The sequence below is a fragment of the Thermobia domestica genome, chromosome 8, assembly GCF_964235325.1.
Source record: "Thermobia domestica chromosome 8, izTheDome1.hap1.1, whole genome shotgun sequence".
Classification (NCBI taxonomy): domain Eukaryota; kingdom Metazoa; phylum Arthropoda; class Insecta; order Zygentoma; family Lepismatidae; genus Thermobia; species Thermobia domestica.
The window spans coordinates 154,724,209-154,750,389 of record NC_137461.1 but is presented as its reverse complement, the minus strand read 5'-3'; the positions used below and the strand labels follow the sequence as shown (position 1 = coordinate 154,750,389).

Genomic DNA, 26,181 nt, shown 5'->3' with positions numbered 1-26,181 from the left:
AGGAGGAAACTATGTAGAAAAATAAATTGTAAGTGCCTTGTGGTATTCAAAAAAATAATTTAAATAAGAAATAAAATCCCGTTTATATTTGATCCACCCTCGTATTAAAGATAGCATATGTTAAACTTCTGTACTGCATTTGAATGCTAATGTCAACAGTTGAGTTCTGGACATTGGCAATCATTTAAGCACATGTGTAATGCTAATGTTAAATTATGTAATACTACTTTTTTCAAAATTCGTTACAAATTTTTACTTTTCAATTGGGAAGAGATGGTCTTGTGACATCCGTTCATGTGATGTCACATCCATGCTGGTATAAAGTCTTCTCCATTCAATTAGCTATCACCTCCGTTCAGAGCATTTTCTAAATTTACCAATATTTCTCAAAATATTGGTTCTCGTGTTGAACCACTGTATTGATGTTAGTGTAAGTCATTATAGCGAACAGAAAAATAAATAAATAATAATAATAATTTTGAACAGTGTGAAAATTTCGTTTTTCAAACCCCCGAACACCCCTTTTCAAATAGAATGACTCATATATATATATATATATATATATATATATATATATATATATATATATATATATATATATATATATATATATATATATATATATAATTGAAGTTTTTTCCAAGCTAAACAAGCTAAATACTTCGTTCGTAAAAATTGCAATTGAAACTATTTTCATATTATAGGGCGTTTACACTTGGTCGATTTAGTCGCACGGCTAAATCGACTCGTTGCATTTGCGACTAAATCGAAGCAACTAGCCCGAATCAGATCGATGGATGTGTTCAATTGTTCAATTGACCACATAAAATAGAACGTCTTTCAATTCAGTTGCCAGTCGATTAGTCACCTTCGATCAACAAGCGATTAAGTTGAAGTCCCGTTTACACGGTCGATTAAGTTGAAAGTGACGTCAATTAAACTGAATCGAACGCAAATCGACTAAGTGTAAACGCCTCATTAGAGATTAATTTGTTTGGCTTGTCATAGAATTGGAATTTTTTATAGAAAGTGCTAACAAATTAATTTAAGTTTTAAGCGCCTGTAATAATAATAATAATAATAATAATAATAATAATAATAATAATAATAATAATAATAATAATAATAATAATTATTATTATTATTATTATTATTATTATTATTATTATTATTATTATTATTATTATTATTATTATTATTATTATTTAACATTCTCTTTGTATTAGATTTGCAAACTGTCTTTATAATTTGCACATTTTAACACAAAATATAAAGTTTAAAACGCTTATGATGAAATATTACGCATTACTTCCTTGTCGCTTCACTTCGTGCCTCGTGGCTATGCGATTTCCAATCACTCACCCGGAGTTTGTCACTAGAAGTCTTCGTGTGAGGATAGTGTCTGTGTGTTGCTAAGAGAAAGAAGATAGCAAATTGCAAATCCTGCTTATACACATCTACATGACATATACGTACGTATATACAAGGTACAAGTTATTTGACCCAGTTGCAAATAACATACACTTTCTCCACATCATTATTTTACATTGTACATTTTCCTCTTTTCTCCTGATTTTTAACCTCATTCCACGTGTATGTTGAACCATTTCAACTGCATTTCCCATTATTGCGCAGATTTTATTGTTTGTTTACATTGCCAGCAACTTTTCGCGTCGCGTTTGTGGTGCTTATCGGCAGCAGGAGAAGAAAACGAAGATTTTGCGACTTCGCTAGAAGAAAAGTGAGTGAGGCAGCAAGTTAGCTCGCCTGTTGCTGTGTGGTTACCATTGACCTTGGTCTCACAGGCATGTGCAGATTTTTTTTCTTTCTTCTTTCGCTTGCAATTATTCTATTATAACTGAAGAGTTTTCTTTCTCTGACCCTGAAATTGGTCTCGCTTTTTCTCTCTCTTTTAAATGTCACTTTGAAGTATTGTCAACAAACTAAAAGACCAAACCAAACTTTATATTTATACCATGCCTAGTGTAGTTATTCAACCTTGTCACTGTTTTGGACTATTTTGCTTCTGTTTATGGTGCTGTTATTTTGCGAGTAACTTTAGTCTGAATTTTCTAGCAAGATAATATTACACTTGATACAAATAATTTCTATTATTTTGGTCGCCCCACGTAGCGTAGTCGTTAACGTTTTCGCCTTCGGTGCGAGCGGTCCCGGGTTCGATTCCCGGTGGGGTCACTCGGTCGAAAAAGTGTAAAACGCTTTTTCAGGCCAGCCACCCTGAATGAGGTTTTACTGGGTTTTCCTAATTCACACCAGGCAAATGCCGGGGTGGTACCTAACTTATAGGTCCCAGGACGCTTCCTCCATCCTTTCTTCCTTCACTTTTCCCGGATAGTGTGCTCGCCGAGGGACGTCATCCCTCAAAACGTGACGGACTGAATGGCCTTAGATGCCGAAAGCCCAGAAATCTAAATCCTAATCTAACATTATTTTAATAGCCAGTTATATAAAATATTATTATTTAGAACCTGCTTCCATGTACTCTGCAAGTAGATTGCCCAGCGTCTAGCGAATCCGAATTTCTTGCATCAATCTATATAGCCCAGACAAAATAGGTTTTGTGTCAGAACAAATTCCCGGAGAGCTGAATTTTTTGCTGTTGATAGATTATGATGAGATATGTAATTTTCCAAAAGTCCCCGGTTCTCCCCTTGTGCTTTCCCCCCAGCCTCCCTTAAAGGTGAATTTGCCGTCTCTCAGAAAATTAGCCATAACTCCGAAACCAGTGGAGCAAATGCTTCACATTTTTTCAATTTTCTTTGTCTAATGTTAGTCTACAAAAAAGGTGTCTTTCATTTTTCTCGAGAAATGTATAGTTTCGTGGCAATTGTGTCTTAAATAGAAAACAACAGTTTTTTTTTTTTTTGGCGGGAAAAATTCCCTTTAATTTTTTTTTTTTTTTTACGAGGTAAAGTAAAACAATGTTTCAAATGAAAGTTTTAGATCGAAGTCTAAGCTTTAAAATGAGGTATAAATTGTCACGGTACGTAAAGCCAGAACTGAGTAATGTAGCTTTGAACGTCATAAGAATATGCTTCAAGCCTCGTAGGAATAAGATCAGAAAATGCCAGTTTTGGTTCGGGGGGACTATTCCCTACCCTCATATTGGGCTTACCATCATCCACCACCTATGGACCCGCCGTGTCCCGAACTGGCAACAACCGGCAGCTTTCTTATATTATGAGTTTATTTTAATTTCTATACTTTTAAATAAATTCGTAACAAGAACAGCATCACTGACCTTCCACCCACCACTATAACCTAAGAATACTGTGTGCAATGTTTTCTAATATTCATTTTAAAATGAAGCCAGATTATTCGTGTAATTGATCTTCAAAATCTTCATTGTATAGCTAAACAAGTAAAGTAAGATATTCTGCAGCGACAATAATCTCCACACGCTGCCTTGCAAGAGCATGAAATTATTTTTAGGAAGTCATCAGGAGCAAAAGGTTTCATATTTAGTATCGGTCTTAAGACTCTTCTTTTTTCATCACTTTCTTTGATATATCCATGTTTCCAACCCCAATCAGTAAGATTAACTTTGTTCCCTAACCACAATTGCACCTGTAAGTACACTGTGAAGAGATGCTGACGACACGTTTCTGAGGTTGGTGGTAATTGAGCTAAATCAAAGTTTGACTTCAAAGAAGTCTTTGCAGTTAGTCTTGTAAATCTAAAATAACGAGCTTCGTTTAAAGTTGAATATTTACTTAGCCCGTACATTGAAAGAACAAACTTTTCTCCATTCTCGACAAGAGTATCTTTTGGTGCATCTTGTTGCAGGAAACATTCTGCCTTCCATTTTGCCTCTGTTTTTTTTTTTAATTAATTCAACTGCTTTTGTTTTCCCAATTCCAAAAAATGACGAATTTGTATCACAGCCAGAAATAGCATGGGCAAGAAGGAGAAGTTTGTCTATATTTTTGTTGGATCTTTTCAATTGATCGATATCAAAACAAGTGCTTGACGGGTTCTTTCCTCCAACATCTTTTCGAAAGAAAATGGGTCTCTTCTCTGGTGCTAATGCAACTAGCAATATTAAAATGTCCGTGTCATTTCCAACAACAATCACTCTGGAAAAGGTATCAAGTTTGTCAATTCCAGTTCTTACAATTTCAGTATCAGCATCTTCTTCAGCTATAACTGCTGCTAATCCAACCTTTTCCAACTCTTTACATGTGCATTCAATCAATTTCTTTTTGTTCTTTCTGTTAGAAAGAAAAGGTTCTTTTTATACGACACATTTAGTATTTTCGTCGAACTGTATTTCGCGTCAGGAATATTTTCGTGTCCTCCTTTGGTGTTCTTCATCTTTCGTAGTCGCCTCTTCTAGATAACCATCGAACACCACCGTACAATTATTTCCATACTTGGACAGTACAAATGAGCAATAGTTCCTAACAGTATCTCCATATGTAGCATCCTTTGGCCATGAAACATAATGAAGAAGGAAACTTCCATCGATAACTATCCCAGCATCTTCTAAGCTGTTCTGGTTGCTCAACGATTCCTTCTGAAAATGCTTTAAGTATAGACGATTTAGTTCCTTTCCGAAGATAAGTATCATCAAAAATCGATGGAGGTACAGAAGACAATTCATATTCCAAATACGTTTTCAGTTTATTGGGGCTGTCACATACACATAAAATTCTATTAAAAAGCTGTTGTGGGTTTATGTTCACTTTTAATGATCGAACCGATACAGACTTATGACTGGCTTGAGTAATTACCATGTCTTTTCTTTTCAATTTTAGCTCTCCAAAACTCTTACCTTTCATTTTTTCCATAGCTGCCAAACCCACTTCATAAGCTTTATCACTGTTAACACTATCATTTGACACAAAGCCGGAATGTAAAGACACGAGATCCCCTGAAAGCTTGGTAAAAGGGTTGTGCTGTCTCAGCCAAAATGTAAATTTCTCAATATCCTTGTTATCTCTTTCTTTCCTTGATTCCCGCAGTTCAACACGCTGTTCGGTAAAATTTAAGGCTGTTCCTGCAAATGTATCTAAGGCTTCTTGTATCTTTAAACAGTAGGGTGTTCCATGAATGAATTTCGAAAAAGTACTATCTTTTATTCCTCTTCCATGCGTCAGACCCCCACCGCTTTCATTGGACGCATTAGGCATTCTTCTATTATCATGTCTCTCCAAGTTCCTGACCAATATTTCCCATTCCTGCGAACGGTAAAATAACCTTGTTTAGTACATAATTCGTATTCTTTTGATAGTTTAGATTCGAGTTTCAACATTTGCTGAGCATATAAATGCACGGATTTAGCATAGGGCAAGTGGCCTGCAGCATGGAAGTATGGAAGCATGTCTACTAATGTACTCAAGTGCATGTTCCAGTTGCCAGTTCTTTCTGCAAATATAAATTTCAACATAAGATCTATGCACTTAATTAGATTTAGCCAAAGCTTTGCTATCCTGCTAATTTTTTTATCTCTTCAAAATTTGTTTCAATGTTTAAAACAGTTTCTCTAACTTCATCATCCAGGTTAATTTGCTCAAAATCCAGTTCCTTGTCAATAAGCTGCTGACATATGTCTTCTAATTTCTTGCAGTCCTCTTCAATCTTTGGATATTCTTCTCAGATTACCGTAATGATAGACGCTGTGGTTAAACAATAAGCTCTTAGTCTCGGTTCAGACGTGCAGAAAAGTCTGTTGCGGGCCCGCAACAGAAAACTCTGTTGCGGACCCGCGCGAGCCGGAAATACATTGGTTCATATCATTCATGCCACACGTGCAGACTTTCCCGCACGACTCTGCTGCGGGCCCGCAGCGGGCAAAAATTGAGTTGCGGGGACTGCTGGCTCGCAGCGAGTCCGCATAGGTGTTGCGGGTCGGAAAACCATTGCTGGTAATGAGGCGAGCCACACGTGCAGACTTTCCCGCGCCCGCAGAAATGGAAAGCGAAGAACTGAATGAAGAACTAGGTCATTAACGAAATACAAAAATATCACGAGATATGGAATTTAAAGTGCGAAATGTATAGAGATAGAAATAAAAAAACGGGATGCATGGAATAAGGTGTCTGAAACCTTATGTAAGAAATTTAATGAAAAAACAGAAGAAGAAAAAAACAACATTGGTATGTATTATTATTACTTTTCAATGTAAAAATCTAATATTCATGTAGTGTTTACATTTGGTTTTCGTTTAGCGTCCCTTTCCAGCAGAGATTCTATGAATACTTTTTTTGTGATAACAATAGACAACAAATACGCTTGGAGAAAAAGCCTTTATTGTTAATGCAGTTTCTTTGATGAGATTTCTTGTCACTCACACCGGAATGAACCGACTGTTTATAACGTACGTTGCATTATACTTTAGGTTAAGGCAAGGGCGTCCATCAGGGGTGGCAAAGTGGGGCGTTCGCCCCCCCCCCTAAGAGGAAATTGTACTTGGGAATATCGAAAACCCAATAGAATTTTTACATTAGTTGCAGCAAAAAATAAAACTATATTTGAAAAGTCGCTTATATTTGCCCTCCCCCTTGAAAACAACAGCATGGGCGCTCTTGGGTCGAGGTCACATATTATATAGCTTCTGTGCTCAAAAGCGACGCTGAAGTCCAAAACAACCATCAACATAATAGCAGAACAGAAAAGAAAGAAAAAAACATCGTTTTTCGGCTGACAATTGTTGTCTTTATTTGGTAATGTACTAAATTAAAAAAAAAAAATAGTTAACACGAAAATTGTTGAACACCAGGGTACTCATGTGGTTAAAAAATAAAAAAAGCATGCTCGAGATGTAACATAAATATTTTTGTTCATCGTGCAATTGATAATATTGTGCACGTCGTTGCTTTTCTAGAGATAACAACTGAATGTTTTCTTACATAAAGAACAACTTAAAGTTATCTTGTCATGGAACTCTACCTATGTCGCTTACAAAATAATCAGCTCATCTGTTTCTGCTTCCGTTTGCTGCGTTGCCTCCTTTTGGTGTGCTACACTGGGGATTTCCTCAAAACCTTCTATCGTTAAATGTCACAATTATAAAAATGTTTCCTTTTTCTCACCTTAGAAATGGATTATTCGGAAACACTAAATCCATTATTTTTATTTAAGAGTTTACATTAAGAATTTCACATCTCCAATCTAAGCGAGTCCTATACTTTCTCAATATATAACGGGTAAAGTGGGAGGAAACGGGAGAACCCCGAGAAAACTCACGCACACGGTGCTTCTCGCACCACAAAGCCCACTTGACGCAAGCTGGGATCGAACCAGAGGTGAACACACTATCACTGAGCCACCGGACCCCACTAATATAGAAATCCCCCATCTCCCTTTCAAGAAAAAAACTTTCAAAGACGCTGAAACCTCTGCTCCATTATTTTTATTATGAGTTTACATGCCGAATTTTACATCTCTAACTGAAGCGAATCCTCACATTCGGTAATTTGTGAATAAATAAAGGGAAATTTTACTATTATTGAAACGCCCCTCTTGAGCGGGATATTCGGGAAGTCTCAAATAAATGTCTCATTTTTAATTTAAAGCCACCAACTGTGTCAGAAAATCGAAATTAGTCACGCAATTGTTAAACTACGCCAGTGGCCGCTAATAACGTCTGAAAATGTCTATGAATAGGTCTCCGAATGTTTAATTTTCTGTGCTCTTACAAACGATAATTAGTTAACATAATTAACTTACCTTAATGTAACAGCCAGAGCTCCTCCGTGGCTAAGCGGTTAGCGTACCCGCCTTTGGCGTGGGAGGCGCGGGTTCGATTCTCGTCGGGAGCTCATGTGGTTCGGATTCCACGTTAATCAGTAAGTCCACGTCTCATATAACTCGCTGCTGAACGGGACGTTAAACTCAAAATTAACTCATTAATGTAACAGCCAACATTTCAATTGGTGGTATCGCAAGTCTCATGAAAGTATCTTCTGCTTTAATTTTATCACTTACTTTCGATAAGAGTTCATCAAATGAAGTGATGCTCATGCGAAAATAATTAAAGAACTTTTCTTCGTCATTGCGCAAATCAATAAACACGGAAGAAAATTCACCTTTAAGCAGTCGTGAGCTTACGTATGGATGAACCACCGTCTTGTCTCTGTTTCTTCCTTACGATTTTACTGGTTAAGTATACAAAAACAGCACGTTTTCTTCTTTCAATTTCCATTTTCATTCAACTGCAGCTGAAAATAAAATAAACTGTTTTCTATGGCTATGTGAAGTGGTTGGGCTGAGACGGCCGCACGAGTCTGCTGCGAGTCTGTTGCGGGCCCGCAGACTCGTGCGGGCGTCTCAGCCCAACCACTTCACATAGCCATAGAAAACAGTTTATTTTATTTTCAGCTGCAGTTGAATGAAAATGGAAATTGAAAGAAGAAAACGTGCTGTTTTTGTATACTTAACCAGTAAAATCGTAAGGAAGAAACAGAGACAAGACGGTGGTTCATCCATACGTAAGCTCACGACTGCTTAAAGGTGAATTTTCTTCCATGTTTATTGATTTGCGCAATGACGAAGAAAAGTTCTTTAATTATTTTCGCATGAGCATCACTTCATTTGAGGAACTCTTATCGAAAATAAGTGATAAAATTAAAGCAGAAGATACTTTCATGAGACTTGCGATACCACCAATTGAAATGTTGGCTGTTACATTAATGAGTTAATTTTGAGTTTAACGTCCCGTTCAGCAGCGAGTTATATGAGACGTGGACTTACTGATTAACGTGGAATCCGAACCACATGAGCTCCCGACGAGAATCGAACCCGCGCCTCCCACGCCAAAGGCGGGTACGCTAACCGCTTAGCCACGGAGGAGCTCTGGCTGTTACATTAAGGTAAGTTAATTATGTTAACTAATTATCGTTTGTAAGAGCACAGAAAATTAAACATTCGGAGACCTATTCATAGACATTTTCAGACGTTATTAGCGGCCACTGGCGTAGTTTAACAATTGCGTGACTAATTTCGATTTTCTGACACAGTTGGTGGCTTTAAATTAAAAATGAGACATTTATTTGAGACTTCCCGAATATCCCGCTCAAGAGGGGCGTTTCAATAATAGTAAAATTTCCCTTTATTTATTCACAAATTACCGAATGTGAGGATTCGCTTCAGTTAGAGATGTAAAATTCGGCATGTAAACTCATATTAAAAATAATGGAGCAGAGGTTTCAGCGTCTTTGAAAATTTTCTCTTGAAAGGGAGATGGGGGATTTCTATATTAGTGGGGTCCGGTGGCTCAGTGATAGTGTGTTCAAATCTGGTTCGATCCCAGCTTGCGTCAAGTGGGCTTTGTGGTGCGAGAAGCACCGTGTGCGTGAGTTTTCTCGGGGTTCTCCCGTTTCCTCCCACTTTATTCATTCACTATTTCATTCATTTATCATCATCATCATTATTTCCTTTAGCCTACCTGGTATAAACGTGCGACGTAAAACTCAAGGATATTTCATTCCTATAGTAGTGACATTTCCCGTTATATATTCAGAAAGTGTTCAATATGAGGACTCGCTTAGATTAGAGATGTGAAATTCTTAATGTAAACTCTTAAATAAAAATAATGGATTTAGTGTTTCCGAATAATCCATTTCTAAGGTGAGAAAAAGGAAACATTTTTATACCGGTAATTGTGACATTGAACGATAGAAGGTTTTGAGGAAATCCCCAATACGTGTAGCACACCACAAGGAGGGAATGCAGCAAACGGAATCAGAAACAAATGGGCTAATTATTTTGTAAGTGACATAGGTAGAGTTCCATGGCAAGATAACTTTGTTTAAGTTGTTCTTTATGTAAGAAAACGTTCAGTTGTTATCTCTAGAATAGCAACTACTTGCGCAATATTATCAATTGTACGAGAAACAAAAATATTTCTGTTACATCTCGAGCATGCTTTTTTATTTTTTAACCACATGAGTATCCTGATGTTCAACAATTTTCGTGTTAACTCTATTTAAAAAGAAAATATATAGTACATTAACAAATAAAGACAACAATTGTCAGCCGAAAAACGTTTTTGTTTCTTTCTTTTCTGTTCTGCTATTATGTTGATGGTTGTTTTGGACTTCAGCGTCCCTTTTGATCACAGAGGCTACCGGTATATAATACGTGACCTCGACCTAAAGTATAATGCAACGTACGTTATAAACAGTCGGTTCATTCTGGAGTGAGTGACAAGAAACCTCATCAAAGGAACTGCATTAACAATAAAGGCTTGTTCTCCGAGCGTATTTGTTGTCTATTGTTATCACAAAAAAGTATTAATAGCCTCGCTGCTGGAAAGGGACGCTAAACGAAAACCAAATGTAAATGCTACATGAATATTAGATTTTTACATTGAAAAGTAATAATAATACATACCATTGCTGATTTTTTTCTTCTGTTTTTTTCATTAAATTTCTCACATAAGGTTTCACATACCTTATTCCATGCATCCCGTTTTTTGATTATTATTATTTCTATCTCTATACATTTCGCATTTTAAATTCCATATCGTGATATTTTTGTATTTCGTTATGAATAGTTCTTCATTCAGTTCTTCGCTTTCCATTTCTGCGGGCGCGGGAAAGCCTGCACGTCTGGCTTGACTCATTGCCAGCAATGGTTTTCCGACCCGCTACACCTGTGCGGACTCGCTGCGAGCCAGCAGTTCCCGCAACTCAATTTTTGCCCGCTGCGGGCCCGCAGCAGAGTCGTGCGGGAAAGTCTGCACGTCACAGTGGTCCAGAGACCCTCGAAACCTGGCCAAAATTACATGACGCAAATCTCGGAACTAGTAGTAGTGCTGGATAGGCATTGACCTTGCGCAGTCATATCGACATGGGTGTTTCAAATAATAGCGTCCCGCAGTCTGTGACTGGCGTCCAATGTAAGAGGTTTCCTGTGCACAAAACAGCAGTTGTGTATCAGCTAGAAACAACAAAGTTGCCAGTGTTGTGTTATGTATGTCCTTCGTCAACTAAACATGGGGGTCAGGATATATTATATATGCAAAGCTTATACTTGCTGTTGGCAGGGCCGCAACTAAGGGGGGGCAGAGGGGGCACGTGCCCCGGGCGCGTGGTTGGAGGGGGCGCCAGAAAGAAGATAGTATATCAATTGTTTTAAAAATCGCACCCTTTCCCTTGAGAAACTTATTCTAGAGGTTAAAAGAAATCAAAAGTTTACTTGGCCTTTTCCATGGGACCTCTTTTAGAGAGAGAGAGAGAGAGAGAGAGAGAGAGAGAGAGAGAGAGAGAGAGAGAGAGAGAGAGAGAGTCTCATCTAAATAGGTGTAATGTCATACATTAAAAACCTAATATTGCATGCATTTGTTCCCTTGGGCGACCACAGAGAATCCGTCCCCCTTTCCTTTTCCTACCACAAGGAGCTGTTTGTCTGTATAATTCCATTGAGCTGAGTTGATTTTAAGTTTAACGCCCCTTTCAGCAGCAAGGCTATATGAGACGTGGACCTACTGATTAACGTGGAATCCGAACCACATGAGCTCCCGCCAGGAATCGAACCCGGGTCTCCCACGCCAAAGGCGCGTACGCTAACTGCTTAGCCACGAAGAAGCTCTATAATTCCATTGAGAACAGCTCTGATGTTTAAAACGCTGTTATCAGTAGGGGCGGGGGCGAAAAGTTACCGATTTTTGTTGCTTGCTGGTGGTTGAAGAGTTTAGCTCAGACGCGCCCCTGAAATGTTACGTAATTGCTGTAATGTTTTTAAGCTAGAGGGCAGTTTTGTGGCGGAAAAGATAAGTTACACGCCTCGGTGTATTTAATTGTTTCTTGTACGCCTACCAAGGGATTTTGCGAGTGAAGGATGTATGAAGTTTTATCTATTAGTTTTGCTTGAGAGCTTTTCGAGGCATTTTGAATTGTAATCTATCAGTCCAACTTATGCTTTATTATGCTTTATTGTTAATTTCAATCATTGTTTTACATTAATCGTGTATAATGTATAATATTTACTATACATTAAATAATCTAAATATCTTGATCTATTGATTAATATTTTATGAAGCAATTTCTTTCATATTTAATGAACTTTCTAGTTAATGCACTGTAAAGAGATATGCTTTGCTCGAATCAGTTTTTTCTATCACTTATGTGCACCTTAGAGGTGCATATATACAGAAAGGTGCACAAAAAGTACAGAAAGTGCTCATGTTCGAGAGGTACACATAACAATATAGTGTGGAGTTCTTTTGTGCTTCATTGTTGATGGAAAGTTTTCTTCTTTTCTCCACATCAAAGGATTACACCGAAAAATTTACAGAAATAAAAATAAGCTTTTCATTGTTGCATTGTTATGTTCTCAATGATTTTGCATTATAAATATTTTTTTTAAAAATATTAATATAGTATATGTTAAACTTGCAGTTAAATAGAATTTCCAAGAATTATGCTATATATTTTAAATTATGCTTTATTTTCTAAAATTATGCTTTATTATTCTGTAAAATTAGTTTCTTCTGGACCCTTAGACAACCACACCCATGTTCAAGGTACCAACCATATGTCTAAATTGCTATTATGCTTTTTATGCTTTTGGGTTGCTCTATTTATAATATACCAGATATTTTCAAGTTTATTTTGTATTGTTTTTATATTTTTAAATGAAAGCTTATGTACAAAATTATTTTTGGGTTTATTAGAACTAAATGTTATTTCAATTATAACTTTATGATGTACTAGAAATTTTCTAGTTTATTTTGTATTAGTTTCTTATTTTAATATGAAAGCGTATGTTCATAATTATTCTTCGGGTTATTAAAACTAAATGTGTTATTTCAATTAATAACTGTATAATGTGGCAGATATTTTCTAGTTCATTTTGTTTTGATTTCTTCATACAACATTAAAACAAAATGTATGTACAAAATTATTCTTAAAACTTGTGAGCACATAAGGAATGTAATATATTCTTGTGGTTAAAGTATGTTTGATTAAAGTACTTAAAAATCGATATAACTGGTTTCATTAAGAATGTTATTTACAGTTGCAATCCATAAGTAAGTGATACTTTTCGACTAAACCTGGGGGGGGGGGGGCGCCGAATTGTGTGTTTGCCCCGGGTGACAGAAACCCTAGTTGCGGGCCTGGCTGTTGGTGTGCGTAGATGTGTGATGTGATTGCAGTGTCTTGTTGGAATGAGCGTTAAAGGTAAGCCTAGCAAAGGAAACAAAAGTATGCGTGTATTTTTGTGTTTCTAGACTTTTCTTTTGAGTGAAGCCAAGTGAAGCTCAGATGTTTCTCGTACATATGAGCCCAATATCCTCGGAGTTAGACACTACAAACAAACCTTGCTCCATTTTTCTCGGTTGTGTAAAATCGAGGGATGTTTGTGGGAAGCTGATAGCAAACAAAAATGTACGAAGTGACTGAACAACCAGAGTAAATTGTCGCATATATGGAAATATGTTGTTCTAAAGCATTATGTCATTAGAAGTGTAAATCCGAAACCAGAAACATTCTAACAGGATCAGTTTGTAGTTGAAGTAATGAAAATAAATGAAAGTAAGGGGCGGCCGGACCCTCTGGAAGGCAAAAATTTGATATTCATTCGTTTGCTATTGTCTCATAAACGAATAGAGATAATGAACAGTAACGTACCATGACCATAGATAATGTTAGTCGACACAAAGGAGATGGAAGAAGCACCTTCAGTATTGCCATCTGTAGTTATTCAGTGTTGCTAGACTAAAGGTTTGCAAAGAAAGCTGGAGTAAGGTATTGAGTAGACAAATGAAACCAACGGCATTTCATAACCGAGTATATTATACGTCGAATGTATGTTCGACTTTGCAAATAATGCTCTCATTGTGTTTGTAATAAAATAGTTGTGACATAAAAGCTATTCAAACTAACTAAAAGCTTGTACAATTGAAACGATTGGAAATTGAAACCCTAATGACGATAAATTGTGCATGAAGGAGTAAATAGAAGACTATATGCGATGTTAGCACATACATTGCCATACAAATCACAATGACAGACCTCAGCAATACAACAACAGTGTGCTGTGTGTATAACGGAGTTATGACTTACAGTATCAGTAATTATGATAATCGTAATGTGACGAACAGTATAGGTCATTAATGCTGAATGGGCATTTTCTTTTCGTTTCAGACATGGCGTATCACATATCAAGACGAAAACTTGTCCATGTTTTATAAGCCACTGCAGGACGCAGGTCTGCAAAAAAGAAGCACCTTGTCGCGTTCCTGAGGGAGGAAACAACAGCGGAGCTAGCAGATGAAGCGAAGCGAACTATGAATGAGTTTTGCTACCAAATATTTCAGAAGCTAGATCAAGGCAACATAAATTATGAAAGATTAGAAGCGTAACATGGGGAGTGGTTGATCGATGCGTTAGTGTTAGTGCTTCGACCGGACAGTGCAGCCGAGCCTGAACCTTCTTCGTCAATAGGAGGAAGGGGAAGGCCGCATACAGGCTTCGCGGCGAGCAGCGAGCGCTCGAAGCGGAGAAAGACGGAGTCATTAGATCGTCGGCAGAAAGGGGTGAGTGTCTTGTATATGCGACTGCTATGAAATACAGAGAGGAGAGTGAGTTGGAAAAGACCAAACTGCTGCATGAAATGGAAAAATCACCAACCAGGGCTGCCAAAATGAGGAGGGCTTGAAAGCAGTCACAACAGACAACTGCAAAGTGTTATACTGCGGACGAAGCTCTGGTGTTGCCCCTTGAAGGAAATCTGACATGCCACCAGTACCAGCTGCTGTGAAACGGCGCGAAGAACTTATCATGTGATATATATCCTGCATATAATCGTGTGCTTGACGCAAAACAGTGTGCTACCCGAAACTTATCGACGTTACCGAGTCCCAGGCGGAGGTGTCCCTGCAATCGCTGCTAGACCACACAGCTGCACGAACTGTACAAACACAGGAGCCTGTGCTAGAAAGAATTCCAGCAAAATATAGTATGTCACTTCAGCTCATTACCAAATGGGGATGCGATTGTACTACTGGACACGCTGAATACAAACAAGTTGCACAAGAGGAGGGCTTTATAGACACTGACATTGTGTTCACGTCAATTGTACCAATTCAACTGTTCTATGAAAGGAAGGGATTACAAGTCGTAGTGTTGCAGAATCAGCGGCCATCATCCCTGAGATTCTGCCGGCCCATAAGGTTGCAGTTTAAGAAGGAAACAATTAAACTGATACGACAAGAATTTGAATGTATACAGGGACAAATACGAGAACTGACGCCTAGCCAAATCATCATCGCAGGAAAGGTATTTGAGGTCACACACAGCCTGCATTTCACAATGGTTGACGGCAAAGTCTGTAACGCGATTACGCACACAAAGTCAACACAGACCTGCTATGTGTGTTGCACAACGCCAAATGAGATGAACACATTGACAAAGGGCCCTAAGCCAGTAAAACCTGACAATCTTGGCTTCGGACTGTCTCCTCTTCATACATGGATCCGTTTTATGGAGTGGCTGCTTCATGTTGCATACCGCTTGGATCTTCGAAGTTGGCAATTTCGTAAAGAACACAAACCGATCATGAAGAAGAAGCAAGCCGACATCCAAAAGGCCATGAAGGCCCAGCTAGGGCTGACCATCGATGAACGAAGGCAAGGCGGAAGCGGTACTTCAAATGACGGAAACACTGCCCGTCGTTTCTTTCAATATCCCGATAAGGTTGCATTCATAACAGGTCTGAACCGGGATCTTATCGAGAAGTGTGCTGTGTTGCTTCACGCCTTATCTTGTGGGCTGAAGATAGATCCACGTAAATTTGAAGCTTGGTCAAATGATATACTGGAATTGTACCTTCAACACTATTCGTGGTTTTACATGCCCGCTTCAGTGCATAAAGTTCTTGTTCATGGATCCGCAATTATCAGTCATTGCATATTACCGATTGGGCAGATGTCCGAAGAGGCCCGAAACAATCATATCAAACAGTACAGGGAACATCATTCTCGTAAGTGCACACGAGGGGACACGTTGCGAGATGTATTTCTGCGACTCCTGGTCACAAGTGATCCCAAAATCTCGACGCTTCGCGAACCCATGAGTAGTAGTAGTCCCCCCCGTATGGCGAACTGAGTCAGCAAAAATTCCTCGATTCTGATTGGCTGAGAGAGGTCACGTGACGTTAGGCCCCGCCCACGCGGGAAATTCAAATTTTCCAGGTCACGTGGTATGACGTCATGAGTCACCCTGCGGGGAAATCCCTCACTAATTTGTTCCCTTTTACGGGTAAAATGTGTGTTTCTGATTGGTTGATAGCTGTCACGTGATTTTAGACCCTGCGATATTTGAAATTCGTTCCCTTTTACGGGTAAGATGAGTGTTTATGATTGGCTGACAGAGGTCACGTGATCTTAGGCCCAGGGATTTTTTAAAATTCGTTCCCTTTTATGGGTAAGATGAGTGGTTTGGTACCTTGAATTTGATTGGTTGATAGAGGTCACGTGATCTTAAACCCCTGTGACTTTTGAAATTTGTTCCCTTTTTACGAGTAAGATGAGTGCTTTGGTACCTCGATTCTGATTGGCCGACAGAGGTCACATGATCTTAGACCCGCCACATGGTGAACAGAATACGTGGGAAAACCCCTCATTCATTTGTTTCCATTTTACGGGTAAGATGATTGCTTTGGTACCGCGATGTTGATTGGTTGATAGAAATCGCATAATCTTACACCCCCACCCCCAATGCTAGACATTCAGAGTGCTATGACGACGATCCACCCTAGACCTGGATTTTAGAATTTAGTTCCCTTTTTATGGTTATGCGTAAAGTTCACATGAAGGGTTCAACCTCCTCCTTAAATAACCCTTTTTGGTATCATGATATTGTACTGAAGTTTACATTAAATATTATCGTTCTCTTTGGCAGATAAGATGATTACCAGCTTTTTTACCTTGATGGAGATCCTGTCCTTGAATTAGTTGCCTATGTCTCTGGAAGTAACAATGGTGAAAGAGGGGTGTCGCTTGTAGATTTCTTATAACACATTGTTGTGAGTTTAAGCGATTTTTTAAACGCTCAGTAAGCGATTCATTAATGGAAACAGTGTTGCCAGATTTTTCTTACCTAAACTGCTCCGATTCCTTTCGAAACGGTTCCGCAGAGTACAAGAAATTTTAAACTAAAAATTTTTCGAACTAAAAAAAATTTTGTAACTAAAAAAAAATTTTAAACAAAAATTTTCAAACATTGGTTTTGACCTAAGTTATCCCCTTGGATGAGATCTACCTTATATGGTTATATGTATAGGGGTCTATTCCCTATCATAAGACATAGGTACATTTGTGCACTCCTTTAAAAATTTGGGAGGGGTACCTTGGCCCACCCCTTCAATTTGGAAATTGCTCATTTTATATATTTGGTATTATAGTACTGGACCCTAATATGTATCATGATAAATTTGGGTGGTCCACCTCGTTCCCTTTTAGGGGTACAAAATTGTCAAATTTTAGTACAACCACGTGTTTGTTTTGGCTCAATTTATCCCCTTGGATGAGGTCCTATTACCTTATATGATTATATGGTTATGTATATTGGTCCATTCCCTATTATAAGACATGGGTATATTGATGCACCCCGGGAGGGGTACTTTGGCCCACCTCTTTATTTTGGAAATTGCCCAATTTAAACATTTGGTATAATAGTATAAGACCCTAATATATATTATGATAAATTTGGGTGGTCCATCTCGTTCCCTTTCATGGGTACGAAATTGCCAAATTTTAGTACAACCACGTGTTTCGTTTTCACCTAATTTATTCCCTTGGATGAGGTCCTATTACCTAATATGATTATATGGTCATGTATAGGGGTCCATTTTCTATCATAAGACATAGGTACATTGATGCACCCCGGGAGGGGTACCATAGCCAATCCCTTAAATTTTGGAATTTTTTTAATTTAAGCATTCGCTATCATAGTACATGACCTCAATATGTATCATGATAAATTTGGGTGGTCCACCTTGTTCCCTTTCATGAGTAAAAAAATGCCAAAATATAAACATAAGCAATATGTTGTATCACGTGTTTGGTTTTTGGCCCAATTTATCCCGTTTGATGCGGTTCTATTACCGTATATGGTCATATGGTCATGTATATAGGTTCATTTCCTATCATAAGACATGAGTACATTGATGCACCCTTTAAAAATTTGGGAGGGGTATCTTGACTCATCCACTCAGTTTTAGAAATTGTTTTAATATAAGCATTTGGTATCTTCGTACAGGTCTTCAATATGTACCACTATAAATTTGGATGGTCCACATCGTTCCCTTTCATGGGTAAAGAACTACCAAAAATCAAATTTCGGAGGTTATTGACCCCTATTTAGCACGTTATATGGTTTATTACCTTTATATGTTTATGTTCTCTTTTAAATTTGGGAACTATAAAATAACATAATTTGGTAAACGTTTTCTAGGACCCATTGGTGTTCCTCTTATGGCCAAATATTCAAAATTTAAAGGTTATTGAACGGCTTTATTATTGAATAACTACAGGATTTATTACTTTTTCATAAGACACAGGTGTATTTGTGTACCAATCTTAAATTTCGGGAGGGGTGCATTTCTTATTGTCATATCAATAATTGGTAATTGTTCTTAAAATTGGATAGTATTTCATTCATTGGGTAAATCATTATGATCACGTGATCAGTTATTGACCTATGATGGGATTAGGAGTCCAGGACATTGGTACATTTAAACTTTGTAGGATAATTTGAGAATGCGTCATTGGTATTGATTATTACAGCCAAATATAAACGTAAGCAATACGATGTACCACGTGATTGACCTTGATGAGGTAGTGTACAGGGATACATAGCTAACCTTATTGAATCTTATGACTCATAGTCTTAAGGGAATACATGCTACAACACTGACAAAGTTATTGTTGATGTAATTTGATTGGTTGATCACTATCTTTCGTGCAATCTGATTGGCTGATCACTATCTTTCGTGCAATCTGATTGGTTGCTGATTTTCAAATCTTTGCTGCATTCAGTTTTAAGTTTTGTTTAACATTTAAAAATCTTGGTTTCGTTCAACATTTTGCACTCACTGATAAATATGATCAAAACCGTTTATTTGTTAATCGAATAGTTAAAAACCGGATAAAGTTTGACGGTTAACCGTGAAACGTAAAATTTTTAGTTTGACATTTTTTTGTTTGAAACTTTTTGTTTGAAAATTCTTGCTTTCAAATTTTTGTTTGAATTTTTTGTTTCAAAATTTTGTTTGACATTTTTTTGACAACTTTTGTTTCAAAATTTTTTTGTTTAAAAATTTTTCGTTTGAAATTTTTGTTTGAAATTTTTCGTTTCCAAATTTTTTCGTTTAAATTTTTTGTTTAAAATTTTTTGTTTCAAAATTTTTTCGTTTGAAATTTTTTGTTTCAAAATTTTGTTTCAAAGATTTTTGTTCTAAATTTTTGTTTCAAAGTTTGGTTTGACATTTTTAAAAGTTTGTGCACTCATTAGTAAAGAACCGGAACTGTTTAGAGCAAAAACCTTTGACAACATTGTGGGGCAATAGTACACGTCAGAACCTGGGGTTGTACTTGAAATGAAAAAACACAATTCATTGAAATGGATCATTTTATTACACTCCACATACATCCATACCAGATAGTGGTTCTGGATATTGTCGATACAATGTATTTTGAACTTCTTGCACTAGTTTGTCTTTAGCATATAATTTTAATTCCAATTGAAGTCTTTTAAGGTCTAATGCAATATCAATTGGTGGAAACTCAATGTCCATTTGATCACAAATAAACTGTTTATCAATACAGGTATGCACTAGCCGGAACTGTTTAGAACAAAAACATCTGGCAACGTTGTGGTGCAATAGTACACGTCAGAACATGATAATGCAACGTCATCAGTTTTGCATCATATATAAGTATCGTTGGAGTTAGTATTCATGATAACGTCATCATGGCTACTTGTCTGCAGTTTCTAAACACACGTGATGTGATGAAATCATTTACCAAGATTACGAATTTACAACAGAATGTACCTTATAGAATCTTAGCTAGCCAAATGATCCCTACAAAGTTTGGATTAAGAATCGTAGTGAAGCTTGAAAATGATAAGAATATAATTTTACCAGCAAGATATTTACCCATGGAAGCATCAAAACAAGAAGAACTGCTGCGTTTCTTAAATTTTTTGTTTCAAAATTTTTTCGTTTGAAATTTTTTGTTTCAAAATTTTGTTTCAAAGATTTTTGTTCTAAATTTTTGTTTCAAAGTTTGGTTTGACATTTTTAAAAGTTTGTGCACTCATTAGTAAAGAACCGGAACTGTTTAGAGCAAAAACCTTTGACAACATTGTGGTGCAATAGTACACGTCAGAACCTGGGGTTGTACTTGAAATGAAAAAACACAATTCATTGAAATGGATCATTTTATTACACTCCACATACATCCATACCAGATAGTGGTTCTGGATATTGTCGATACAATGTATTTTGAACTTCTTGCACTAGTTTGTCTTTAGCATATAATTTTAATTCCAATTGAAGTCTTTTAAGATCTAATGCAATATCAATTGGTGGAAACTCAATGTCCATTTGATCACAAATAAACTGTTTATCAATACAGGTATGCACTATCCGGAACTGTTTAGAACAAAAACATCTGGCAACGTTGTGGTGCAATAGTACACGTCAGAACATGATAATGCAACGTCATCAGTTTTGCATCATATATAAGTATAGTTGGAGTTAGTATTCATGATAACGTCATCATGGCTACTTGTCTGCAGTTTCTAAACACACGTGATGTGATGAAATCATTTACCAAGATTACTAATTTACAACAGAATGTACCTTATAGAATCTTAGCTAGCCAAATGATCCCTACAAAGTTTGGATTAAGAATCGTAGTGAAGCTTGAAAATGATAAGAATATAATTTTACCAGCAAGATATTTACCCATGGAAGCATCAAAACAAGAAGAACTGCTGCGTTTCTTAAATACTGGATCTGTATCTTTATGTTACAAAGGATTCTTGGGTCGAAGTCATCAACTTGAATTTAGTACACAGCCGGATTCGTCAGCCATTGTGATGAAATCATGAATTCAAACGTCAGACATAGTTGTATGAATTTGGTTGGTCAGCATGACGTCAGCAACTGTGATGAAACCATGAATTCAAACGTCAGCACATTCCTTACCAATGACGTCAGCAATAACTATAAACCAGCAAATACAGTGTCAGCTCATGAAATCATTTGAGCAAGTGCTTTTCAGGAGGAAAGATGTGTACTTCTAACGATAAAGAGTTCATCTTCGCAAGCTATTATCCAATAAATATATTTCAAACAAAACATGTGATGATTGGTATCAGTGCTAGAACATTTGAACCTGTGATTCGATTGGGCAAAGCAGAACAATTTGGTGTACAACTGACCTGTGAAGAATGGCAAATATTATGTTCACGAATCGACCAAATGAACGATTATTTTCATGATGAGCTAAATGTGACCATAGTCAAATCATTAGGCTCAAATCATGAAGTGGTGCTGCGTACAGTCCTCGAAGAGAAGATGGTGCTGTTACGTAAAAAGAGTACATTCCATGTCCCTCGCAATATGGTGTATCTAACACAAACTGAATGGAACAAATTCATCAGCGTATTTCAGTGTGTGAAACATGCAGTGGAAGTGTGCAACAAAACTAGTATATTCCTGAAAAAGTACTATTTTGAAAAATGTGTTATGCATATTGTACAACATGTATCTAGATATTGTGATGGTTGTCAACATCGTTCGTGGGTGCATACCTGTATTGATAAACAGTTTATTTGTGATCAAATGGACATTGAGTTTCCACCAATTGATATTGCATTAGATCTTAAAAGACTTCAATTGGAATTAAAATTATATGCTAAAGACAAACTAGTGCAAGAAGTTCAAAATACATTGTATCGACAATATCCAGAACCACTATCTGGTATGGATGTATGTGGAGTGTAATAAAATGATCCATTTCAATGAATTGTGTTTTTTCATTTCAAGTACAACCCCAGGTTCTGACGTGTACTATTGCACCACAATGTTGTCAAAGGTTTTTGCTCTAAACAGTTCCGGTTCTTTACTAATGAGTGCACAAACTTTTAAAAATGTCAAACCAAACTTTGAAACAAAAATTTAGAACAAAAATCTTTGAAACAAAATTTTGAAACAAAAAATTTCAAACGAAAAAATTTTGAAACAAAAAATTTTAAACAAAAAATTTTAAACGAAAAAATTTGGAAACGAAAAATTTCAAACAAAAATTTCAAACGAAAAATTTTTAAACAAAAAAATTTTGAAACAAAAGTTGTCAAAAAAAATGTCAAACAAAATTTTGAAACAAAAAATTCAAACAAAAATTTGAAAGCAAGAATTTTCAAACAAAAAGTTTCAAACAAAAAAAGTCAAACTAAAAATTTTACGTTTCACGGTTAACCGTCAAACTTTATCCGGTTTTTAACTATTCGATTAACAAATAAACGGTTTTGGTCATATTTATCAGTGAGTGCAAAATGTTGAACGAAACCAAGATTTTTAAATGTTAAACAAAACTTAAAACTGAATGCAGCAAAGATTTGAAAATCAGCAACCAATCAGATTGCACGAAAGATAGTGATCAGCCAATCAGATTGCACGAAAGATAGTGATCAACCAATCAAATTACATCAACAATAACTTTGCCAGTGTTGTAGCATGTATTCCCTTAAGACTATGAGTCATAAGATTCAATAAGGTTAGCTATGTATCCCTGTACACTACCTCATCAAGGTCAATCACGTGGTACATCGTATTGCTTACGTTTATATTTGGCTGTAATAATCAATACCAATGACGCATTCTCAAATTATCCTACAAAGTTTAAATGTACCAATGTCCTGGACTCCTAATCTCATCATAGGTCAATAACTGATCACGTGATCATAATGATTTACCCAATGAATGAAATACTATCCAATTTTAAGAACAATTACCAATTATTGATATGACAATAAGAAATGCACCCCTCCCGAAATTTAAGATTGGTACACAAATACACCTGTGTCTTATGAAAAAGTAATAAATCCTGTAGTTATTCAATAATAAAGCCGTTCAATAACCTTTAAATTTTGAATATTTGGCCATAAGAGGAACACCAATAGGTCCTAGAAAACGTTTACCAAATTATGTTATTTTATAGTTCCCAAATTTAAAAGAGAACATAAACATATAAAGGTAATAAACCATATAACGTGCTAAATAGGGGTCAATAACCTCCGAAATTTGATTTTTGGTAGTTCTTTACCCATGAAAGGGAACGATCTGGACCATCCAAATTTATAGTGGTACATATTGAAGACCTGTACGAAGATACCAAATGCTTATATTAAAACAATTTCTAAAACTGAGTGGATGAGTCAAGATACCCCTCCCAAATTTTTAAAGGGTGCATCAATGTACTCATGTCTTATGATAGGAAATGAACCTATATACATGACCATATGACCATATACGGTAATAGAACCGCATCAAACGGGATAAATTGGGCCAAAAACCAAACACGTGATACAACATATTGCTTATGTTTATATTTTGGCATTTTTTTACTCATGAAAGGGAACAAGGTGGACCACCCAAATTTATCATGATACATATTGAGGTCATGTACTATGATAGCGAATGCTTAAATTAAAAAAAATCCAAAATTTAAGGGATTGGCTATGGTACCCCTCCCGGGGTGCATCAATGTACCTATGTCTTATGATAGAAAATGGACCCCTATACATGACCATATAATCATATTAGGTAATAGGACCTCATCCAAGGGAATAAATTAGGTGAAAACGAAACACGTGGTTGTACTAAAATTTGGCAATTTCGTACCCATGAAAGGGAACGAGATGGACCACCCAAATTTATCATAATATATATTAGGGTCTTATACTATTATACCAAATGTTTAAATTGGGCAATTTCCAAAATAAAGAGGTGGGCCAAAGTACCCCTCCCGGGGTGCATCAATATACCCATGTCTTATAATAGGGAATGGACCAATATACATAACCATATAATCATATAAGGTAATAGGACCTCATCCAAGGGGATAAATTGAGCCAAAACAAACACGTGGTTGTACTAAAATTTGACAATTTTGTACCCCTAAAAGGGAACGAGGTGGACCACCCAAATTTATCATGATACATATTAGGGTCCAGTACTATAATACCAAATATATAAAATGAGCAATTTCCAAATTGAAGGGGTGGGCCAAGGTACCCCTCCCAAATTTTTAAAGGAGTGCACAAATGTACCTATGTCTTATGATAGGGAATAGACCCCTATACATATAACCATATAAGGTAGATCTCATCCAAGGGGATAACTTAGGTCAAAACCAAACACGTGGTACAACGTATTGCTTACGTTTATATTTTGGCAATTTTGTACCCCTAAAAGGGAACGAGGTGGACCACCCAAATTTATCATAATACATGTTAGGGTCCGGTACTATAATACCAAATGTTTAAATTGGGCAATTTCCAAAATTTAAGGGGTGGGCCAAGGTACCCCTCCCAAATTTTTAAAGGAGTGCACAAATATACCCATATCTTATGAAAGGTAATGGACCCCTATACATGACCATATAACTATATAGGATAATAACACCTCATCAAAGGCGATAAAATCGACCAAAAACCAAACACGTGGTACTACGTATTGCTTACGTTTATATTTTTGGCAATTTTGTACCCCTAGAAGGGAACGAGGTGGACCACCCAAATTTATCATGATACATATTAGGGTCCTGTAGTATAATACCTAATGTTTAAATTGGGCAATTTCCAAAATTTAAGGGGTGGGCCAAGGTACCCTTCCCAAAAATTTAAAGGGGTGCACAAATGTACCCATGTCTTATGATAGATAATGGACCACTATACATGACCATATAACCATATAAGGTAATAGGACCTCATCCAAGGGGATAACTTATGTCGAAAACAAACACGTGGTACTACGTATTGCTTACGTTTTATATTTTGGTAATTTGATACCCCTAGAAGGGAACGAAGTGGACCATCCAAATGTATCATAATACATATTAGGGTCCTGTAGTATAATACCAAATATGTAAAATGAGCAATTTCCAAAATTTAAGGGGTGGGCAAAAGTACCCCTCCCAAATTTTTAAAGGAGTGCACAAATATACCCATATCTTATGAAAGGTAATGGACCCCTATACATAACCATATAACTATATAGGATAATAACACCTCATCAAAGGGGATAAAATCGACCAAAAACCAAACACGTGGTATAACGTATTGCTTACGTTTATATTTTGGCAATTTGTACCCCTAGAAGGGAACGAGGTGGACCACCCAAATTTATCATAATACATATTAGGGTCCTGTACTATAATACTCAATGTTGAAATTGGTCAATTTCCAAAATTTAAGGGGTGGGCCAAGGTACCCCTCCCAAATTTTTCAAGGGGTGCACCAATATACCCATGTCTTATGAAAGGGAATGGACCCCTGTATACGCCTATATAACTATATAAGGTAATAACACCTCATCAAAGGGGATAAATTAGGTCAAAAAGCCCCGAAATTTGAATTTTTGGCAATTTTTTACCCATGAAAGGGAACGACATAGACACCCGATACTGATAGAGGTACATACCCTGGTCCTAGGCTACCATACCAAATTTTTAGATTTGGCAATTTCCAAAATTTAAGGGGGGTGGTCCTATGTACCCCTGCCAAAATTTAGGGGGTGGGCCATTGTACCCCTGCCAAAATTTAGAGGGGGTGGTCCTAGGTACCCCTAGGTCATTGACCCCGGGCCAAGGTCATTGACCTTTGACCTATGACGTCACAAAAATTTTTGCTGACTCGGCGCAATATACGTCGACCCCTACTACTCCATGGCACAGAAGCATAGGAAAAAACAACTGTTTCCAGCTGTACTCATGCTTTTGAAAGATATAGAGGCTCCGCACGCACAGTCTTCTGATGATCAGTCCGAATAACTGTGTTAAAGACTATTAACTGCCTATCTGTCACGTTGGTTATTGTTCTGAACAAAATACTTGTTTTGTATGTAAAATGCAACACGAACTGAGGAGTGTGCACATTTTGCAACCAACGTGGTACATATTGTTAGAAAATATATATT

The 26,181-nt window shown here is 36.8% G+C and overlaps 1 protein-coding gene across 1 annotated transcript in view; it reads left to right on the top strand.

Moving 5' to 3' along the window:
* The first annotated feature begins 1,348 nt into the window (after positions 1-1,348).
* The window catches only part of LOC145693303 (retinol-binding protein pinta-like), a 128,349-nt gene continuing 103,516 nt past the window's right edge, over positions 1,349-26,181 (top strand). The window contains exon 1 of the mRNA XM_081769167.1: positions 1,349-1,472. Coding sequence (XP_081625293.1) covers positions 1,462-1,472 — 11 coding nt within the window. The 5' untranslated portion in view covers positions 1,349-1,461. The remainder of the gene's footprint in view (positions 1,473-26,181) is intronic.